Source organism: Chelonoidis abingdonii, chromosome 8, assembly GCF_003597395.2.
Source record: "Chelonoidis abingdonii isolate Lonesome George chromosome 8, CheloAbing_2.0, whole genome shotgun sequence".
NCBI lineage: Eukaryota > Metazoa > Chordata > Testudines > Testudinidae > Chelonoidis > Chelonoidis abingdonii.
The window spans coordinates 28,447,858-28,466,829 of NC_133776.1; the positions used below are offsets into that span (position 1 = coordinate 28,447,858).

Genomic DNA, 18,972 nt, shown 5'->3' on the forward strand with positions numbered 1-18,972 from the left:
ACATCTCGTCTCTCTCAGATTTTGGACAGCACTTCAGATTCTTAAATCTTGGGTCGAGTGCTGTAGCTATTTTTAGAACATCTCATATCAGTACCTTCTTTGCGTTTTGTCAAATCTGCTGTGAAAGTGTTCTTAAAATGAACATGTGCTGGGTCATGATCCGAGACTGCTATAACATGAAATATATGCAGAATGTGAGTAAAACGGAGCAGGAGACATACAATTCTCCTCCCAAGGAGTAGTCACAAATTTAATTGACATTTTTTTTTTTTAAATTAGCATCATCAGCATGGAAGCATGTCCTCTGGAATGGTGGTTGAAGCCTGGAAGGGGTATATGAATGTTCAGCATATCTGGCATGCAAATACCTCACAACACCGGCCACAAAAGTGCCATGTGACCGCCTGTTCTCACTTTCAGGTGACATTGTAAATAAGAAGCAGGCAGCAGCATCTATCAATGTAAACAAACTTGTTTGTCTTAGCGATTGGTAGAATAAGAAGTAGGACTGAGTGGACTTGTAGGCTCTAAAGTTTTATACTGTTTTGTTTTTGAGTGCAGTTATGCAACCAAATAAAAAAACCAGTCTGCATTTGTAAGTTACACTTTCCTGATAAAGAGATTGCACTTCAATACTTGTATGAGGTGAACTGAAAAATAGTATCTTTTATCATTTTTACAGTGCATATATTTGTAATAAAAAATACTATAAAGTGAGCACTCTGTATTCTGTGTTGTAATTGATATCAATATTGAAAATGTAGAAAAATATCCAAAAATATTTCACACATTTCAATTGGTATTCTATTGTTATAAGTGCGATTAATCACAATTCATTTTTTTGAGTTAATCGCATGAATTAACTGCAATTAACTGACAGCCCTAGTTTTGACCCTTTAAGGTACACTCGAGTCAAATTTTTCAGCTTTTCTCTGCTATCACGAGAGCTAGAAACTTTTTTAAAAAATAAAAGCTGACAGTCTCGCACAATCACTTGTTCCTAGGAGCTTTAAGTAAAACACCAAATATCATAAGACTGGCAATAAAATGAGAGTTAGCAGCAGTTCTTCCTGAGCATTGGGTCTCTCATCTCTGCTATTTCAACATAAGAGACAGGAAGCCTTGTATCTGGGTTCCTGGAGGTCAGATGCTTGCTCCTAGTCTCATGTACTCTGTGACTACAGCTCTCAGTTTCAAAGGGCTATAGCAGCTGCCCTAGGAAAGGACTGTCTCCATAACTACACATTTTCTCAGGAGATCAGTGTGAGGCAATCTTCAGAAAGGATTACTAATCGAAATTCAATAGCCAGCCAGCCATAATGATTTTTTCCCCACAAAAAGACAACTGATAGTTCAGATTGCTAGGCACAATTCAAAACCAGACATCACTGAAAACCTCTAAGCACTAAAATAATGGGAATCATGTCAAGTTACCTAATTCTGGCAGCAGCCTTAAAGGGTTAAAAATCATATGCTTACCTTGTTCATTTTAAACTTATTACCATGAAAAGTAACACTTAAGGATACTGTAACTTCAAGGTAAGAAACTATTCTATTTTTCCACTCTGCTTTCTGAGTTTGACAGCACTTTATGCATGGCCAGTTTTTCCTGTTGCTTGTGTGGGTATTAGAAAACCTTATAAAAAATAGGAAAAAGGTTCAACAGAACCACAAAAAAATTGGCAGGGAAAGTGTAATAACTGACAGTACTCATAACTCTTTTTGGAAACTGACTAGTTTGCCAGTGAACTGTTTCTTTAATACCTAGTTAATGCATGCACACACCAACTTCATTTTTAGTGTTTGTAATAATCTCTCTTGTTTTGAATTGCTCTTAGCCTCCTTAACTGTAACAAAGATTTTCCTGTGGATTAAGATTTGTTTTTTGCTTAAGTTGTTTTATGCATTTGGGATAAAGGAGAAGCTAGAAGGTTTGATTTAGTAGAAAAGATTGACAGAGCTAAATATGGGCAGCTTGGTTAGGAAATAATTAACTGTCTGTGTGATACATAAACCATTTTTATGTTTAAGAGTGTTAACCACAAAGATAGAGAGGAACTATGCAGCACAGTAAATGGAGGTGTAATTTTAAAAAGGAGAAATTTAAGCCACATAACAGGAAATACTTCCTGACAGACTTGTTAGGATGTGGAATAGTCAAGAGAACATGGTAGAAGCCCCATCACTTTGGATATTTATAACCAAATTGGTCAAACCAGGAAATGTACTGTAGAAAACAATCAGACATTGGAAAGGAGATGGAATGGATGGTCTAAATAGGTCTTTTGAATTTCCAATGTTTATGATTCACTTTGATTCCAAATTCTTATGTTCAGCACTGCCACCAGAGTGAAAGTTTCATATTTGTCTAAACAGTAATGCGATTCTTCCACTAGAGGGAAACAACTGCACTTCCATTGATCGTTGCTGCATTGAGGAACTGTGAAGTCCTCTTAAACAGTGGTTTTCAACCTGTTTTCATTTGCAGACCCCTAACAAATTTTTAATGGAGGTACAGACCCCTTTGGAAATAGACATAATCTGAAGACCCCAATGGATCCACGGATCAGAGGTTGAAAACCACTGCTCTAAAACACAGTATTCTGAAAAGTCAAGATCATTTGTTCTGAAAATACAGTATTCTGAAAAGTCAAGATCATTTGTTTCCAACCAAGTCAAAAAATCAAACAATTAATTCAGTTTAAAATAAAAGATTTCTTTTCTTTTCCTTTCCTTTTTTTGGTATCAGTCTCATATGTTTTTCCTTTAACAAATGTGGTAATGTACTGACGCTAACATTACAAAGCAATTATATGTCTAAATGTATGTTAAAAAAACTACAAATACATTTTAAAATCAGATTAACTGAGGGAGACACCAGATAGATGCAAAATTAAATTCTTTGATTTATTTTTCTAAACATAAAATTTTTAAAATATTTAAATTCTTATTTTCTTCAAAACTGTTTCAGTATAAAACTGTGGGCTTCTATTTGTTACAAAAACAAAGAAAACATTTACACAATGTAAATTAATAAAATGTGATTGTGAATTGTGCAGCAAAACAAAATGTAAGGAAAGATTACTTTTTAAAGAAAATGTTATATCACCTAAACAACAATGATCAATTTAATTTAATGGGACATAATCATTTAAAAAAATATACTTGTATCTTATTTTTAAAAATAATCCTACTATTCAAGTAACATCCATGACCCCCATCTTTTAGTCTCATCCATATGGGCAATCTCCTACCTCTGTGCAGAGCTCCATTGACTTAACTGGGACTCTGCATTGGTTTAAGGGTCACCCATATGAATCAGATTGCAGAATTGGGCCTAATATTACTATAAACAGAGAGATCATCAAAATTTTCTTTTTCTCCGTTTACTTTGTGCATTTGATAGCACCGGGGTGTAGAGTCAGTTTCGGTGGTTTCCTCGTATAATCTGTTTTCCTTTTTGTTTCTGTGGTACACATACAAAAATCCACAAAAGAGGAAAGGATTTTTTTTAAAAAAGAAGAGGAAAATGTGATTGCAAAACCACAATAAATTGGTATGGGGAACACAGGGGCAGGTGTAGCAAATGAAAATACTTTAAACTCATTTTTAGAAATTTACTAGATTTCAAGTTGATGGTTTGCAGTAACTTGGAAATGGTTGGTACATTTTACAAGTTCTGACTTGGTAACATAAAACCAACAATTCTTTAATGTTAAATGCTCTTTATTATTGTCTGCAATCCTATTATTGCGTAAGGGTCACATGTATCTTAGGTTTAATAAAGCTATCAAATTGGTAAACCAACCAAAAAAAGACAAACACACACAAAACCAAAACAAACACACCAACCCCCCCACCCCCAAAACCCCCTCGTTTTGATTTTTAAGCAACATCCTTTTAGAACTGTGAGCGAACGTGTTTCTGGTTTTGAATGGAAGCAGGAATGCCTGAATATATATTTGATTACAATTTTGCACATGCACAGATTTCAGAAAAAAGGGTTAACAAATGTAGATGTGCAGCAAATATGTAAACTTGTCCTTCCTCAGCCAATTGCAGTTGAAGGATATTCTTTGTCCTGTTCAGGTTAAAACGCACCTCATTTTGCACAGATTGTGTGTAACAATCCAACTCCTTTTCAGTAAAGTTTTAAAAGCCCAGTTCCAAATCTTCTAGCTCCTTTAGGAGAGCAGCCTCTTTCTGAATTTTCTCCAACTAGGAAAAAAACAACAACACAAGATCATACATTTTGCTTATTACACAGGAGGTAAAACAGCAATATTTAATGCAATAAATAATTTACATCATTGTTAATATGTAACTCTAATAGCAAATAATAAGAGTGCAGTAATTTAACAGCAGCAGGCATTATAAAGACTCAAAATACAAAGGCTGATGTAGTACCACATTCTGTTTTAATGTTTAAATTATGCATGCAAATTGATAGTGTATAAAAATACTAATTTTTTAATTGAAGACTTCATATTATTGTTATTTTGGATCAATCCATTACATACATTCTCCACACACTTTACAATACAATAATAATTCTTTCCACTTGTATAGCTCCTTATATCAGACATACAATCAATGTGTTTTACAAGTGTGAAAGTGCCACTGTCAACCTGAAATCCAAAAACAGTTAAAGTAGGTTTAAGTACTATACTTGCCTCAAAGTCTCTCTGCCAATTTTTTTGCCTTTATAATCAGATTGTCCTATTTTTCCCCCCAGTTTTTCCTCTCCTTAGCACCATGTTAAAGACCCATATAAGCAACAGGGAAAACTGACAAACTACACAAGGGAGATTGAGCTGAGTCAATTTCACTAAGTGCTATGAAATGCAAAATTTAAAAAAATAGAGAAAACTATTTTCCATCATCTCTCTGCTATGGTAATCTTAGCAGAGTCTGTTGTTACTTGTGACTATACCATGGAAAAGTTTTCACATAGACACAATTTTTAAGTTGAAGGTGTCCCTTCAATTTAGCCTCACACAATGTAATCTTCATTTTAGAGATGAGGAAACTGAGAGAGACAGGTTAAGATACTTGTTCAGGATCAGGAAGTTTGGGGCAGAGCTAGAGGTAGAACTCAATTTGTCCCAAGTATCACTTGACCACAAGACTCCTCTATATTCGTAAAGCTTTCTATGCTCCCTACTAGTCCACCTGGGGAGAAAGGATACAAAAGCAGCTTCTTGTATCTGCTAAAGGGGGAATTATGTGAAAAAAGGGTCTGGTCAGCTGAAGGAGCGACAGAGCTGAGAAGTAGCCACAGACAGCGTGCTGCCATCCAAAATGTGTATAACTTATGATAGTAAAAGCAGCACAAGTTAGTGTTCTTCGTCAAGCATTAACCTAATCAAGTGGAGTGTGGGTAATGGCACAGATGGCTGCAGAGAAAAAGTGGCAACAAAAGTGCTCTGATGGGGAGGGACATAGCTACCAATGGTGACCGATTCCCTTGCTCCTCTGTGTGTTCTGTTGGCCATACTCCCTAGTAATTCCTCAGCACTAGTGGCCCTCCCTCTTTAGAGGTGAATTTGAGAAGAGAGGCTTTACCTTTTTTAATGTAAGTTCTTTCACTTCATTTGATTTTGACATGGGAGAGAGACAGGGAAGCCATACTTAGGCACTTAACCAGAATTATATTTTAAATGTACTATGGATTAGCTTCTCTCGCTGAAATAGCTTCTGCTGTTCATGCAGGTGGTTTTATTACATCATTGGCATAGAGCATCTTCACCAGACATGCTGCATGGTACAGCTGCAGCACGGTACATATAGACATGCCTTTAAGTGCATCGAAAAGAAGTAAGATCCTAAATAAAAACATATGCCAGTTAGTAATACCTGGTTTTTCTCTAGCTGTTTTCCAGTAGCTGCTTGATCTTTCAGTTGCTCAATTGCTTTCAGTTTCTGTGAAAAACAGAACAGGAGAGCCAAGAGAGGAACAGAAATTTTCAGTTTTCTGAATTTACAGTTGATCAGCTTAACAGAGAAGGAGAAACTCTGATGGGGAGACTTAGCAATAGAAATACATCTACTTTTCATTTATATGCACCTCTACCCCAATATAATGCGGTCCTTGGGAGACAAAAAAATCTCACCGCGTTATAGGTGAGACTGCGTTATATCAAACTTGCTTTGCCCCCCATTCCTTGTTCCCTGACCGCCCCCTCCAAAGACCCCCATGCCTAATCACCCCCAGGACCCCACCCCCTACCCAACCCCCCTGCTGTCTGACCCCTTTCCCCCACCCCCTGACAGGCACTCACCGGCGGGAAGCGGAGCAGCCCAGCCCCAGCCTGCTCCACTCCATCACCTCCTAGCCGTGGTGCTCCACTTCCCACTGGGCATGTGAGTGGGAAGTGCTGGCGCAAGGGCCAGGAAAGCACAGCAGGCTGGGGCCGCGTCGGAACGCTTCCCACCGCAGGTGAGTGCAGAGAGGTTAGGGAAAGGATGCCTCCCATACTCACCTGCGGTGGGAAGTGAAGTGCTGCGGCTGGGAACTGGGCTACTCCAGTTCTGCCGCTGCTGGTGGGGGGAGGTGGGGGAAGAGGAGATCCCTTCTCCCAAACCGCCCCCCCCCAAGCGACATGCTGAGGCCAGGGTGAGGGAAGTAGAGTGGGCTGCTCCCAGCCCCCCACACCACTCTGGGACTGCGGGGCCCCCAAAAGTGCCCTCCCACAGCTCCTGCCCCCCAGACCCTGAGGGGGGGCCCCTGACCACCCCTGAAACCCTCTGCCCCTTATCAAACCCCTCGTCCCTGGCCTGGCCCAGCACCCTTAACACACTGCTCAGAGCAGCATGTCAGAGCTTTACCGCCTTGTATGCGAACCCGCTTTGTATCGGGTCGCTTTGTATCGGGTCGCGTTGTATCGGGGTAGAGGTGTACCTAAAAATCAGCATGTCACATCAACAGAATCCAAGATAACCTAACAACTCTCTTACTTTCTTCATGAATAGACCTGCGTAAGGAAACATCCACCTAGTACTGAAGAGTTTGGAAGATTATTTTATGCATAAAAATCTGACCCTAAAGTAGAAACAATAACAATTTCACAGTAGGATAATTTCTTGTATGGGGAAGCTACATCTAAGATTCAGAAAGGGAACTCCTCCATTGTAAATATCCCCCTTCTCCATACATCTTTCCTCAGCACGGCTGAGGCTTTAATCAAAGAGATGAATATGGAAAGAGGAAGCTAACTTGACTTGGAGAGGAAAATCTGTCTGTATTATGAACCAAAGAAAAGATCGCCTGCTATGCAATGCAGAAATAGGAAAACTTTTCTAGTATTGGCCAAATGCAACTCTACCCTTGTTTGAAAGGATTTAAATCAAAGAAGTCTGAAGCCTGACACAGCTACACAAACAGTACACTTGGGTCCCTTTGTAGGTTTGGGGACTGAGACGAAAGACAGACTGACTTCCTTTGTCCTCTAGTGACTCCCTCTCTGCACACAGTTAATAGGATCAACAGAGATACATATCCAACACTGCTCCATCAAGGGCAAGCTTTATACCTTTCTGGCAGTCCTGATTTGGAATCTACTGATTTTCCAAAAACAAGTTAAAGTAGGTTTAAAGTACTACGCTTGCCTCAAAGTCTGTCTGCCAATTTTTTTGCCTTTATAATCAGATTGTCCTATTTTTCCCCCCAGTTTTTCCTCTCCTTAGCACCATGTTAAAGACCACCATCTGCCCTTTTGAGGAGAGCCTTTGTCCAATACCCAGCAGTTCTTGAGAATGGAAGGTGGAAAAACTACTGCTGTTCTGAACAAGTCCCAATTTTCTTTATGTTCTTAAGACACTATACTGACAGCCCCATTTTTAAGTGGTTACTGTTGTGCTACTTTACACTATGAGAAAGCAGAGGAGAGAAGCTGCCTGAGGTGTATGCTCTACGTACGTGCTACACCTCACTGCTATTAGTCATCTCCACAATCAGACTAGCCCTTCAAGGCTTTCTACAAGAGGAAAGTATTCTTCATTAGAAAAATCTCTCACCTTTTTCAAATTCTTTATTTTTTTGTCTACCTCAGGGTCTCCTGATGTCATAGAAGGCAGAGTGCTATGTAGTACATCCTGTAATGCTGGAGATGGTGTTGATTCCTGGCTCCCATCAGTTCTGGCCTCCTGTAAGTTAATACACTTCATCTACTGTTCCTGCAAACCATTTAAACAACAGCTCGGTTGTTTTATAGCATAGAAACCTAGAAAAGCTGTTGAATATTTCTCCCTTTCATTAGTCCTCTGGTGCTCGCCCTTGTTTGTGAACAATTTTCAGTTATGTGTTATGTTATTTGAGACAGAGCTCCTACCAGAAGAAGATGTCAGCTATAATACTAGAGTTCTGATATATTGTGTTTTCATTCTTCCCACAGAGAGAGACAAGAAACATGCTTAGTGACATTGATGAAATTGGTAGGAATGAAACAACAAATATACATCCACAAATATTTCTTATAATAGCTAGTGGTTCATCCTCCCCACTACCAGAAAAACCAAAACCAGGTCTAATTTAATAAGCAAAAGTATTATACACTTTAGAAGGATGTTTTAGTAATTGTGGAAGTTTTAGAGATAACATCAAAAGCTGAAATCTGCCATCTAGCCATAGAACAGGTAAGCTGCAAAAATACAAGCTTATTTGCCAAAGTTTGTTACTGCAGGACTAGTCAACACATTTGTAAAAGCTAATGTAAAGTTACCCCTAAGAGGGCTGACACTACCAGTACCTGTTTAGCAGCTTTCTTTGCTTCGTGCTTCCTTTGATTTTTAAGCGCCATCTTAGATAATGGCTTATCACTATTTCCTGGTTGTGGTTTCATGTTCTGAGGTGGCTCCTCCTCATGCTAAGGGATACATAAGATTGACATTTCTGAAATGTATGTGCCATACTTCAAAATACCCCACAAAAGAATAAACATTCTATAAAAAACTTTTCTATGTATTAAAGTACCACAGTTTAAAAGGTGACCTGCAAAGGACAAAAAAATGGGTTTATGCCCTTTCTGCTTCTTTTGATGGTTGAAGGCAGCCTAAAAAATGTGTCGCCCCTAAAAAGAGTTTCCTTTGTTTTTCACACTAGCCTTTTAGGATTTGTCTGCCCTGTTTCTCCTAGAGGCATCTATAGATGACTGGAAAAGTATTAAAGCAAGTACTAGGAATATAAAACCTGAACAACTGAGTGGGAAGGTGATCTTTAGTCAGACTGTTTAAAATGTTGCTTTTTGTTTACACCTATTTAACTCAAATGCCTGATGGATAGTTGGAAGCAAAGCACTTTGTTAACAATTTTACAGTCCTGCCCCTCCAGTTAAGGGCTAAGAAAGCTCCCACATCATTTCTTTAATCCTTCAAGCAAAAACAGGACAGACCGAATTTGATTTTCTTTTGACATCTTAAAGAAGCCAAGATAGGAAGCTTTTTTCCCCTTGCTATTCATCTTAAGAAAACCCCAAACCAAACCATTAATATACTTTGTTATTTTCTTAAAAACTAAACTAGTTTTAGCAGGTCATACACATTAAATGGTCAAGTAGGTTTAAACATGTTTTCCACCCACAACTCTGATTTCCCCTCCATACAAGCTAGCAGAATGTAGTTCCCTGAATTCTGTTACAGAATGAATCTTTCTTGCTAACTCTGCTTATGGAGCACCTGTGAAGTCAGACCCTAGTAATAACTAACTGCTGATAACCTGTGATGAGTCTATCACTCCTTGGAAGACAGAAGCCTCAAAATCAAAGCCTCTAAAATAAATAAAATAAAAACAAAAAAACAGATCAAGGCTGGGGTAATTGTCAATTACAGTTACTATCTTCACACGCAAATCTACTTCTGAAAACTGAAACAGAAAATAAAGCAAGGCTGAATAAATGAGTAGATCCACCTAAGGAAAACAGTTGAGCTGCAGTGGACTTGCCAATAGTATCACTGGGTCACAAATGCCCGAAGTGCATTGAAGGAGGGCAAACAATCACTCAACTACTTCAGCACTGGCTCAAGCCTGGCCAAATCTGTGTTGTGTCTGACTTTAGCATGTTGGTCATGAAAACCAGAGGAACACACCACAACTGAAGTGACAGTTCACCCACCCACTCAGGCTCTCTTTGTTGTTCAATAGCAACAAAAGGAGGCAGCATTTGCAACTGTTTGTACTGCTGATGTAAGGGGCAGTTTTGTGCAGGGAAGAGGATTTGGCCCATAAAATTACAGCATTCCTAGCACACATTCCTGCAAACAGGGAGCAGGGGGGCAATCAGTGAAACAAGCCTGTTAAAAGGCAAATGTCTATTTCTTAAAATACAGAAAACAAACAAACAAAAAACCTCAAGATTGGGGTCATCATTCCCCAACCAATAAAGTATTTTGCAATCAAATTTCAAGTACAGATGAAATGATGGGCCAACATAATTGAGATGAAGTTTACTTACCAGCTTGGAACTGGTTATAGGCTTGTTTCTAAGAGCTGGTGGTCTATAAGCTTTGGCAACCTTCACCTCAGCACTTGGCAGTCCACTTACAACTGCCTGGTAAGTTATTGCTTTTGTGGGAAATGTTCCATCCAAAAATGGCTGCCAGGAAACTTGCCATATTTCTGCATTCGGTGGGACTTCACATTTGTGTAGAACAGAGCCAGTATAATGCCAGATCTTGTACCCATTACCAACTCGTAGCCTTGGAGCACACGTAGCAGTTACAAAATGTTCCCCATCAGGGCACCAAGCAAAATATGTAGAATCTGATGCCAGTGGCTTGGAAATAAGTTTGTAGTTTTTTACATCCCATACTTCCATCTGTCCTCTGAGATTTCCAAATCCTGCTAGTACTAAGATATGTCCAGGAGAGCTGTAGTAGGCAGCATTACGAGGGCCAGTTCCAAAATCAAACACAGGGTCACATTTCAGATTGAAAACAGTTGCCTTTGCCGGCATAAAACCATACACAGCACAAAACTCTGTGGAATTGGGATTCCATACTACATCATAAATGGGACCATTTTTTGCTAAAGAAAAAGAAGTAAGATTATGAAATCATATCATTTACATTTGTCTGGATAAAAAACAAAAACAAACAAAAAACATGATTACAAAGCTTTCCTGAAATCCAATCATTCGCAGCTTCAGAAAAACTAACTTTTGGTAACTTGTTTTGGTTTTGGTAGAAATTAATATTGCAAACCAATGTCTTATGCTCAGTTTTATTTAGAGATTGCACCACATAACCCCCCACCAACTCTGAGTTACCTCTCCTTCTCTGGTTAGCATCACCACTTTTATAGTAAGAATAGTTTTTTGTGTGGAAAAATCCCTTTTTTGTCTCAATATTCAAGTATGATAGCTCAGAACCTTCCAAAACTAGCAGCAGTGGCCCACTGGAAACCTACAAATATCCTCTTTCACAATTGTACAAAGCTCCTGTTTCTATGCCTACATAGTTGTGAAATACTGGACTTTAATTTGTCATTGGACAAGGAATGAGTATTGCTCAACCTGAACCTCTTACCAGTGACATATTATTTTAATGGAGTAAGTGGGCACCCAAAACTGTGAGCAACTGCGTTACTCTTTTGCCTTAGCAAGAGGAGACGCATTTTAAACCACAATATCAGTGAGTATCCCTAACTCCTCATATAGTGTTAATACATCTATTTCACAGTGATATTAATCACCAGCTTTCATAAAAGACCTTACTCGAGACTTTTACAATACAGTAATACCATATGTTGTCAGTTGATTTAATTGTTTATTCTTTGGGGTTCAGACCCCTTCTTCTCCCCTATGGTCTCTGGACCCTGATAATCACAAGGGAAGAACAGAAAACATTTTTTTTGGCATATTTATTAAAAAATGGGGACTGTCTGAAGCTGTTCAGGCATTTGGAACAATAGACTAAATTATGGTGAGATGGATTAGTGGTCAGAGTGCAAATGAGGTGCTCAGTGATGAATGAAAAAGGTGATTCATTACATAGTTGTAAAATTTATCATATGGTTATCACTGCCATGTGGTATATATAGACATCTTTACTTATGTCTTGTAAAACATCAACTGCATTTCTAGTGCTTAAAGTAATGACTCTTAAAATAAAATGTTGACCCAGTATATCTAAAGAGCTTCAACCACTGATTCCTGTAGCTATTTTTTTTTTTTTTTTGGCACACACACTGGAAATAGTTATTGCAGTTGCAGTAACCAATTTTCTAAACAAAGCGAGTCATACTTCATTTTTCCCTCCAAAGAGAATACCCACATTAAGGATTATTAACTACAAAGTTTCATTTAAAAAAAAATATTTGAAATAAGGGGGCATATTAAGGCATCTGAAATGTAAATATCAGTTGGCAAAGAGGATATTAAGAGACACAGGCACAAGCCCTAACTGGAATGTGAAATTGACAAGAAAGGCTGGTAGGTTCCCTGCTGATTAACCCTGCTGTCACTCCAGGTTAGGGGCTCCTTCTAGGTGCAGAGCTCCCCCCTGGGAACGGGCAGCTGGGCTCCCGGCAGGGAGCGAAGAGCCAAGGGGAGGGGGGCAACTGGATTCGCAGTGGGGAGCTATCCATGGACCTGAGAGCCTAAGCCCTCAGCCCCCTATACTGCCTCTCTTAAGTTGGTGGAAGTGCTCCTGGTGAGGACGTACACCACTGGCAGAAGGAAGGTAGTGTAGACATGAACCACTGCAGTAATTACTGCGGTTGCTGTAAGTTGACCTAACATAGTCTGACTTAAGTTTGTAGTGTAGACAGGCCTTCAGGCTCCCAACACTCTTCACACACAACAGTCTTTAACAGTGCAAAACAAGACTAACCACAGCTAAAGAAAGAAAAAGAAGAACACCATTGCAGAGGAAATTTTAGGTAAACAGGTTAGTGGTTTTAGTATTGAACCAGGGCACTGGGACTAAACACCCCTATTTGTACAAAAAAAGTGTCAGTTTTAAATCTCTCAGTGCTGTCAACTCTCATGATCTTGTCATGAGTCTCATGATAATTATTGTTTTCCTTAAAGCCCCAGCTCCTGGGGTCAAGTGGATATGTGATGATTTCAGCCTTCATTCTCAAAAAAAAGTAAGTTTCTAGCCCCCATGGCTATGGAGAAAGTTTCAAAATGTGACCCCAGTGCACTCTAAAGGCTCCAAAAGCAGAAGGCAAATAAAAAGAACACCAAATCTATAATTTTTACATAATCTCATGATTTTTGGTGAGCCTGGCTCATGGTTTTTGAAATTTTGGGGCTGGCAATATGGTCTCATCCAGAAGTTTTAGTGATTTTTCCTCCAAAATAGTAAACCCTTTTGTTTTTCAATGCGTCTTTTCACTATATATAGAGGATATGATTAGTTTGTATGTGTGCCTTTGTGGGGGGCAGGGCAGTGTAACAGTCTTATGCTTATTATGGAATGTCCTCAAAAAGAGGCGGGGCTTCCTCATGTGAGATGCTTTCATGCTTTGACTGAACTTTAGGATAGCAAAGCATATGCCACCAAGCATGATGCAATTTAGAAGTTTTTCAAGTGTCAAGGAGTTATTAAACAGAAATGGGAGCTGTCATAGAAACTCTACCATGGGAGGTAACAAAATTAACTAACTTAATATCTGTTTAGTGCAGAAACATATTTGAATGTCAAACAGTAGTTCACTGTTTTCACCAAAACTGTACGATATTTAGCATACATTAAAAACAATTCCCATTAACATATGACATAACACTATGTAAATGTCCAAAAGCCACTTACGTAGTTGTACAACAGCACTTTCTCCATTTGTTGCAATGTAGTGCAGGGTTTGTTCTCCATAATATGAAGCTCCTGTTTTATCAACTTCTGTACTAGCTATTACTAGCACAGCCGTAGCTATTAGGGTAGAAAACATAATAAGATTCTTTTAAACATGCAAACCATCTAGTAATCCTGAGACTCTACATTTTAGACTCCACTAAGAGAAATTACCATATACACAGAGAAAGAATTTTAAGTTTGGCCAGTTGTGAAATCTATAATTAAGATAATATAGATGCCTTATCACATGCTCAGAACTTTTTATCATCTTCTCCTTTTCAATTAAAATTTTTCTTTCTTAATTTTTAAGCCAAAGATGATCTTTTTACATTTAAAGAGAATGCAGCAAATGTGAGCAAAACCCATTCACTTATTTTGCATTATTCAAAGGTAAGGGGTTTTTTTAAGTGGTGTAAAGAGAATTTTTATACATGCATAACACTAACATAACTATATTAAGCCTTCCACCTGACCAAGACTAACTGTAAACTAGCATTGAGGCCAGTTTACCAATAAAACAAAACAATTTTGCATATTAATAGCTTCTGTATGTATATCTATTTCACTTCCGCACACACAAATAGCATATAAGCAAACATATATGTATATAATATAAACATTGCCTTCTGTTCACATGTATATGTAATAATTGGTGGTTAGTATAAAAGTTTTAACAACATGACTTTGAAATGACCATCATTATTCACGAGTGGTAAAGCACAAAGTGGACTATGCAGCTCATCTCGAATGTGGCGTGTTTTTATGTAATTAGATTTGGGAAACTGCAAAATGTAAGTGTCTAAACATGGTGGAATTGTATACATTACACACGAAGGCACACACAATACGTATGTATAAAATGAATTTTCTACATTATTAGGCAGTATCTGTGTTCATGGGACTAGAAGTATGTATTAATAAAATTTCATTAGTTATGTAAATGTGTGTCTGTGTTGTTTCAGTCTGTTCTCTAGTTTTCTAGATTTTTGATTACACAAATGAGAGAGTACAGAAAGTAGTGTTTTAATCCCACTTTATAAAAGTTATGGAAATTATAAACAAACATATGCTTCCAGGTATAACGTCAAAAGTCATGAAATGCATGTTCAGATTCTTGTAGTAACTTGAACTTGCTCACATTACACATATATAGAATATTTCAGATTATTAGTTATGATGTTAAATATACAGCTGAATACAATGGGCCAGCTTCTACTCTCAGATATTCACAGATGATTCCAACTGACCTCAATGGGAGTTGTGTGGACATAGTTAGGGCAAAATGAGGTCATAAAGAGTATGTGGAATGGTGATTACCACACATTTAATGTAGCAATGCAAACGTCTGTGGCATTTTACAATAGAAAGTAAGGCATATTCCTTGTCTCAAAGAGATTACAGTCTAAAGAATACACGACATACAGGAAGGATGATGAAGCAGGATTTCTGGATGAAATGGCTTTTAAAGAAGGACATGAAAAAAGGAGAAAGTATGTTCTGCATCAACAAGAATTAGGACATGGTGTGGTGGGATTTCCTTTGGAGGCTGGGGTTTAACTATAACAGATTTTCTAGTCCTACACAGATATACAGGACAGCATGAAAGAGCATGCAAAGATGAGAATGGAAGAAGAAATTACAGGGTTCAGGAAAAAGAAAGGTATGCAAGGAGTTGAGGGAGCAAGATGATTAGGAGGAAATGAGAGCAGATATAGATGGGGACGAGATCACAAAGGGCAATGTGGGCAAGTTATGAGAACTTTATTGTTTAAAATTATAACATTAATGTTGCACTAACACAAATTCTTTGTCTTTGCATTTGACGAATACAAAAATAACACTAAGCAAAATAACCAAACCTTGAGATTAGTGAATAAAATATAAGAGATTAAATTAAATAGCTGCTGTACCTTTGTTATTCCAGAGCATTGTCGCCTTGTCAGCTTTAAAGAAACTTTTATTGGCCAATGCAGACTGAGGGCCACCGAAGTTAGGGTATTGATACAACCTTACAAACGAGGGTGCACCCTTGCTTCCAGGAACATAAACAGAAACCTAAATCAACACAATTATAGTAAATTAGTGATGCATTGTTCTTAGTAGCACAAAAGACAAAGAAATACAATGATTTCTAAAGGAATTAAAGAAAACCAAAATATATGAATTGTGAATAAACATTATAGGTACCTTGCTTGGCTGTGGTCCTGGTGATAACACAAAATCATTAACTTTTTGCAAATGAAGTTTATTTGCAATAGTATCTGCAAAACCACAATTACAGTCAGGTTAATGACAAAACACTGTTAATTCACACTACTTAAAGTACTTTTATATTATATATACCATTTTATGAGCGAACCCCATTGATAATACACAAGGAACAATGTACTTAACCATAAAAATATTCTTTACTTGGCAAAAGCAGCATGATAACCACCTTTGATTATGTATTCTCTCAGACTTGAAATTTTGGCTAGATTTATTTCTCTTTATGATCACAAGTATGACAATTATAGGGTGTGAAATGTCTCCATCAAACTTTGAACCCACTTGAACCAGCCTGGGGTTTAAAACATTCTACTAACCTTGGAGGGGAAATTTACACAGCAAGAAAGTCTTTGAACCTGCATGAACATACTTCATGTTCTACAATCAAAGCAAGTGGCAGAGCCCCTCACCTTAACTACGCTGTCTTCAGAGGAAGTGTGGCCACTCCCACACATCCTGCTCCCCTCTGTACAGGCTCCCCTTCTTGGATCTTTGTGGATGGGACACAGGTGATTGCTCCCCACAGCAGGCTCTCTGAAAGGCCTGCTGTGAACTGATCACTCCCCTACATACAGGAGTTTTCTTTGAAAGTGAATCCTGCACTCAGTGCCAGTTCCCGCGCAATACGGCAGAGGGAAAACAGTCTCATTTGAGCAGCTGTCAGAATGAGCTTAGTGGCAGAAGTGACAAATGACCCCAACACCTTAGTAGATACACCTCATATTTCCCTACCAAATGATAGGGGAGTTCCTTAGCTATCTCACTAGGGATTATGAAGAGTTTCTGCCCAAGCTAAGTCTGGAAGCCACTGCCTTGTTCCTGCTACTATAGCTTTGGGAGAGGTGAGGTGGCACCTAAAATCCCTTTGAACCACCCTGACTGATTTGTGGGGCGAGTGCATTGCCAATACCATAAAACCTCTGTGTGGGGGGTAAGGGAGGAAGGAGTATGGGAGAGAGAGAAAGGAACACCTGGCACCCTCCTTAGGGGGTGGCCAACAGGCAGCACAGCTGGAGAAGTGGCCATGCTATCATGGAATTCTCTCTTGACAACTGGGGCTTAATTAATGTAGGTTTTCTAGCCCTCTCAAACAAACTTCAAGATTCAGTTGATGAACCGCCATTGCTAAGTAAACTCAGCAGGATTTACTCAAACTAATAATCATCAATGTTAAATAAAAAGCTTAAAGGGTGTCTGCTCTCATAGCAGTCTCATCTCTCCATTTACAACAGATCCGAAATGGGAAAGAACAAGAGCACAATATAGGAAACCCCACCTGATGAGAATACAGATTTTTCCCAGCACAACTCCTGAACACCTCCCCTTTGATAAGCATTATGGAAGGTTTCTTCCACATGGGAAGAATGGTGAAAAGCCTCCTCCCAGAACAACACTAATGTTACTCTGTAAACCAGTCACCAAATTATAGGGGAGGGACTTTCACCCTAACTTTCCTCCTCCAACAAGCATGGAGCCAGACACATCTCATGTCTCTATATTTCCAGGTTCCACTAGTTTCAAAAGAAACTGCCCCCAAATCCTAAAGCCATGTCTCTCGTAAGGCAGCACGTTACACCATTAGCCCCCAAACAACTTTTGTATCATCTACGTTTTTTCTTTTTCTCTGAATTCCTCCTTTCTACTTTCGCTATTGTCTTTTCGTCTCTTTCCCTGGAGTTCCTTTTGTTCTCTTTCATTTTCAACATTCTGTATCTCCAGACTCTTCTGGGTTCCTTCCCTCTGCCTCAGCTTGTTCTCTTTACTTCTCAAATACCTTTGGTTAATGCTGAACTACTCTGGAAAATATCCTGACTCCATAGTAATAGTGTTGCCACAAGCGTCAATCTTCTTGTGGCTTTTTGGAAACCAAAAGAGAGAAGCTCAGCACAACCCACAAAAGAAATCATGGGTGAAATTCTATACTGACACACATCTTTTGAACTCCACTGGGCATAGAGGAATGCAGAATTGGCCCTCTGTATCTAAAATGGGGAACTATCTCAGATTACAGAGGGGCAGTTGAGAAGCAGAAAACAAAAAATGTCAATGTGCTGAAAATATGCTAGGACTTCATAAGACTTTATTTATTCTGGGTACCAAAATAAAAGAGGATTTAAGCAAGATTTCAGATAAAACTAATGACATGAAAAAATCAGAAAAAAATGTGGAAAGAGTGAAGATAGGCAAAAAAGAGAGATCTAGAATGCAATGAAGCCAAATCTTAGAAATGTTTGCATACCAAAGTTGTTGTTTTCAAAGAAATGCACTTCATTATTTACAATCCTAGCAGATATACTTTCGTCGTCTGCCCAGCAAGGACACCTAAGATTTTTTTTTTTTAAAAAAAAAACAATATAAAAACTGAAGTAGGCAACATTTACTATCTCAATATTTAAAAACTACATTTCATAACTTATGTTTAGACCAATGCTTACGAAGAGTTTCAACAATACTACAAGTTTGTATGAGATTAGTGATAAAAATATCATATAGTACCATTAGTAACTGGTTGTTTCCCCCCAGTTGTACAAAATGGTAGTGGATTTACTATGTTACAAATTGACGACACATTTGTACAAAGATACTAGTATAGATCCTTTCAGTTTGTAACGGACAGTATTTTGAGAACCAAACACAATATTAAAATCATACTTTCAAAATTAGGTTTTGAAAACTATATTTCTCTGCAGATAATTAATACTTGAAAATATTATTTACCAATTCTGCATTTTTTTCTGGATGAAAGACTTTAAACACTTCCCAGTTTTTACATCATGAAGTTGTAGGTTAGGCATGCCGGCTGTGCCATCTTTCGCAGCTGTAAGAAAAAACATAGGTTTGCAGTGGTAGCCCCAGGAATAAGTTTAGGTCTGTTTCACTCACCATCCTATTCCACCCCAACAATGGCCT

The 18,972-nt window shown here is 38.4% G+C and overlaps 1 protein-coding gene across 1 annotated transcript in view; it reads right to left on the minus strand.

Moving 5' to 3' along the window:
• Nucleotides 1-2,882: 2,882 nt before the first annotated feature.
• The window catches only part of EIF2A (eukaryotic translation initiation factor 2A), a 30,775-nt gene continuing 14,685 nt past the window's right edge, over nt 2,883-18,972 (minus strand). The window contains exons 5-14 of the mRNA XM_032806215.2: nt 18,781-18,880; nt 18,302-18,384; nt 15,982-16,055; nt 15,705-15,849; nt 13,753-13,869; nt 10,449-11,020; nt 8,748-8,864; nt 8,017-8,145; nt 5,857-5,922; nt 2,883-4,218 (exon numbers count right to left, since the gene is read on the minus strand). Coding sequence (XP_032662106.1) covers nt 4,153-4,218; nt 5,857-5,922; nt 8,017-8,145; nt 8,748-8,864; nt 10,449-11,020; nt 13,753-13,869; nt 15,705-15,849; nt 15,982-16,055; nt 18,302-18,384; nt 18,781-18,880 — 1,469 coding nt within the window. The 3' untranslated portion in view covers nt 2,883-4,152. The remainder of the gene's footprint in view (nt 4,219-5,856; nt 5,923-8,016; nt 8,146-8,747; nt 8,865-10,448; nt 11,021-13,752; nt 13,870-15,704; nt 15,850-15,981; nt 16,056-18,301; nt 18,385-18,780; nt 18,881-18,972) is intronic.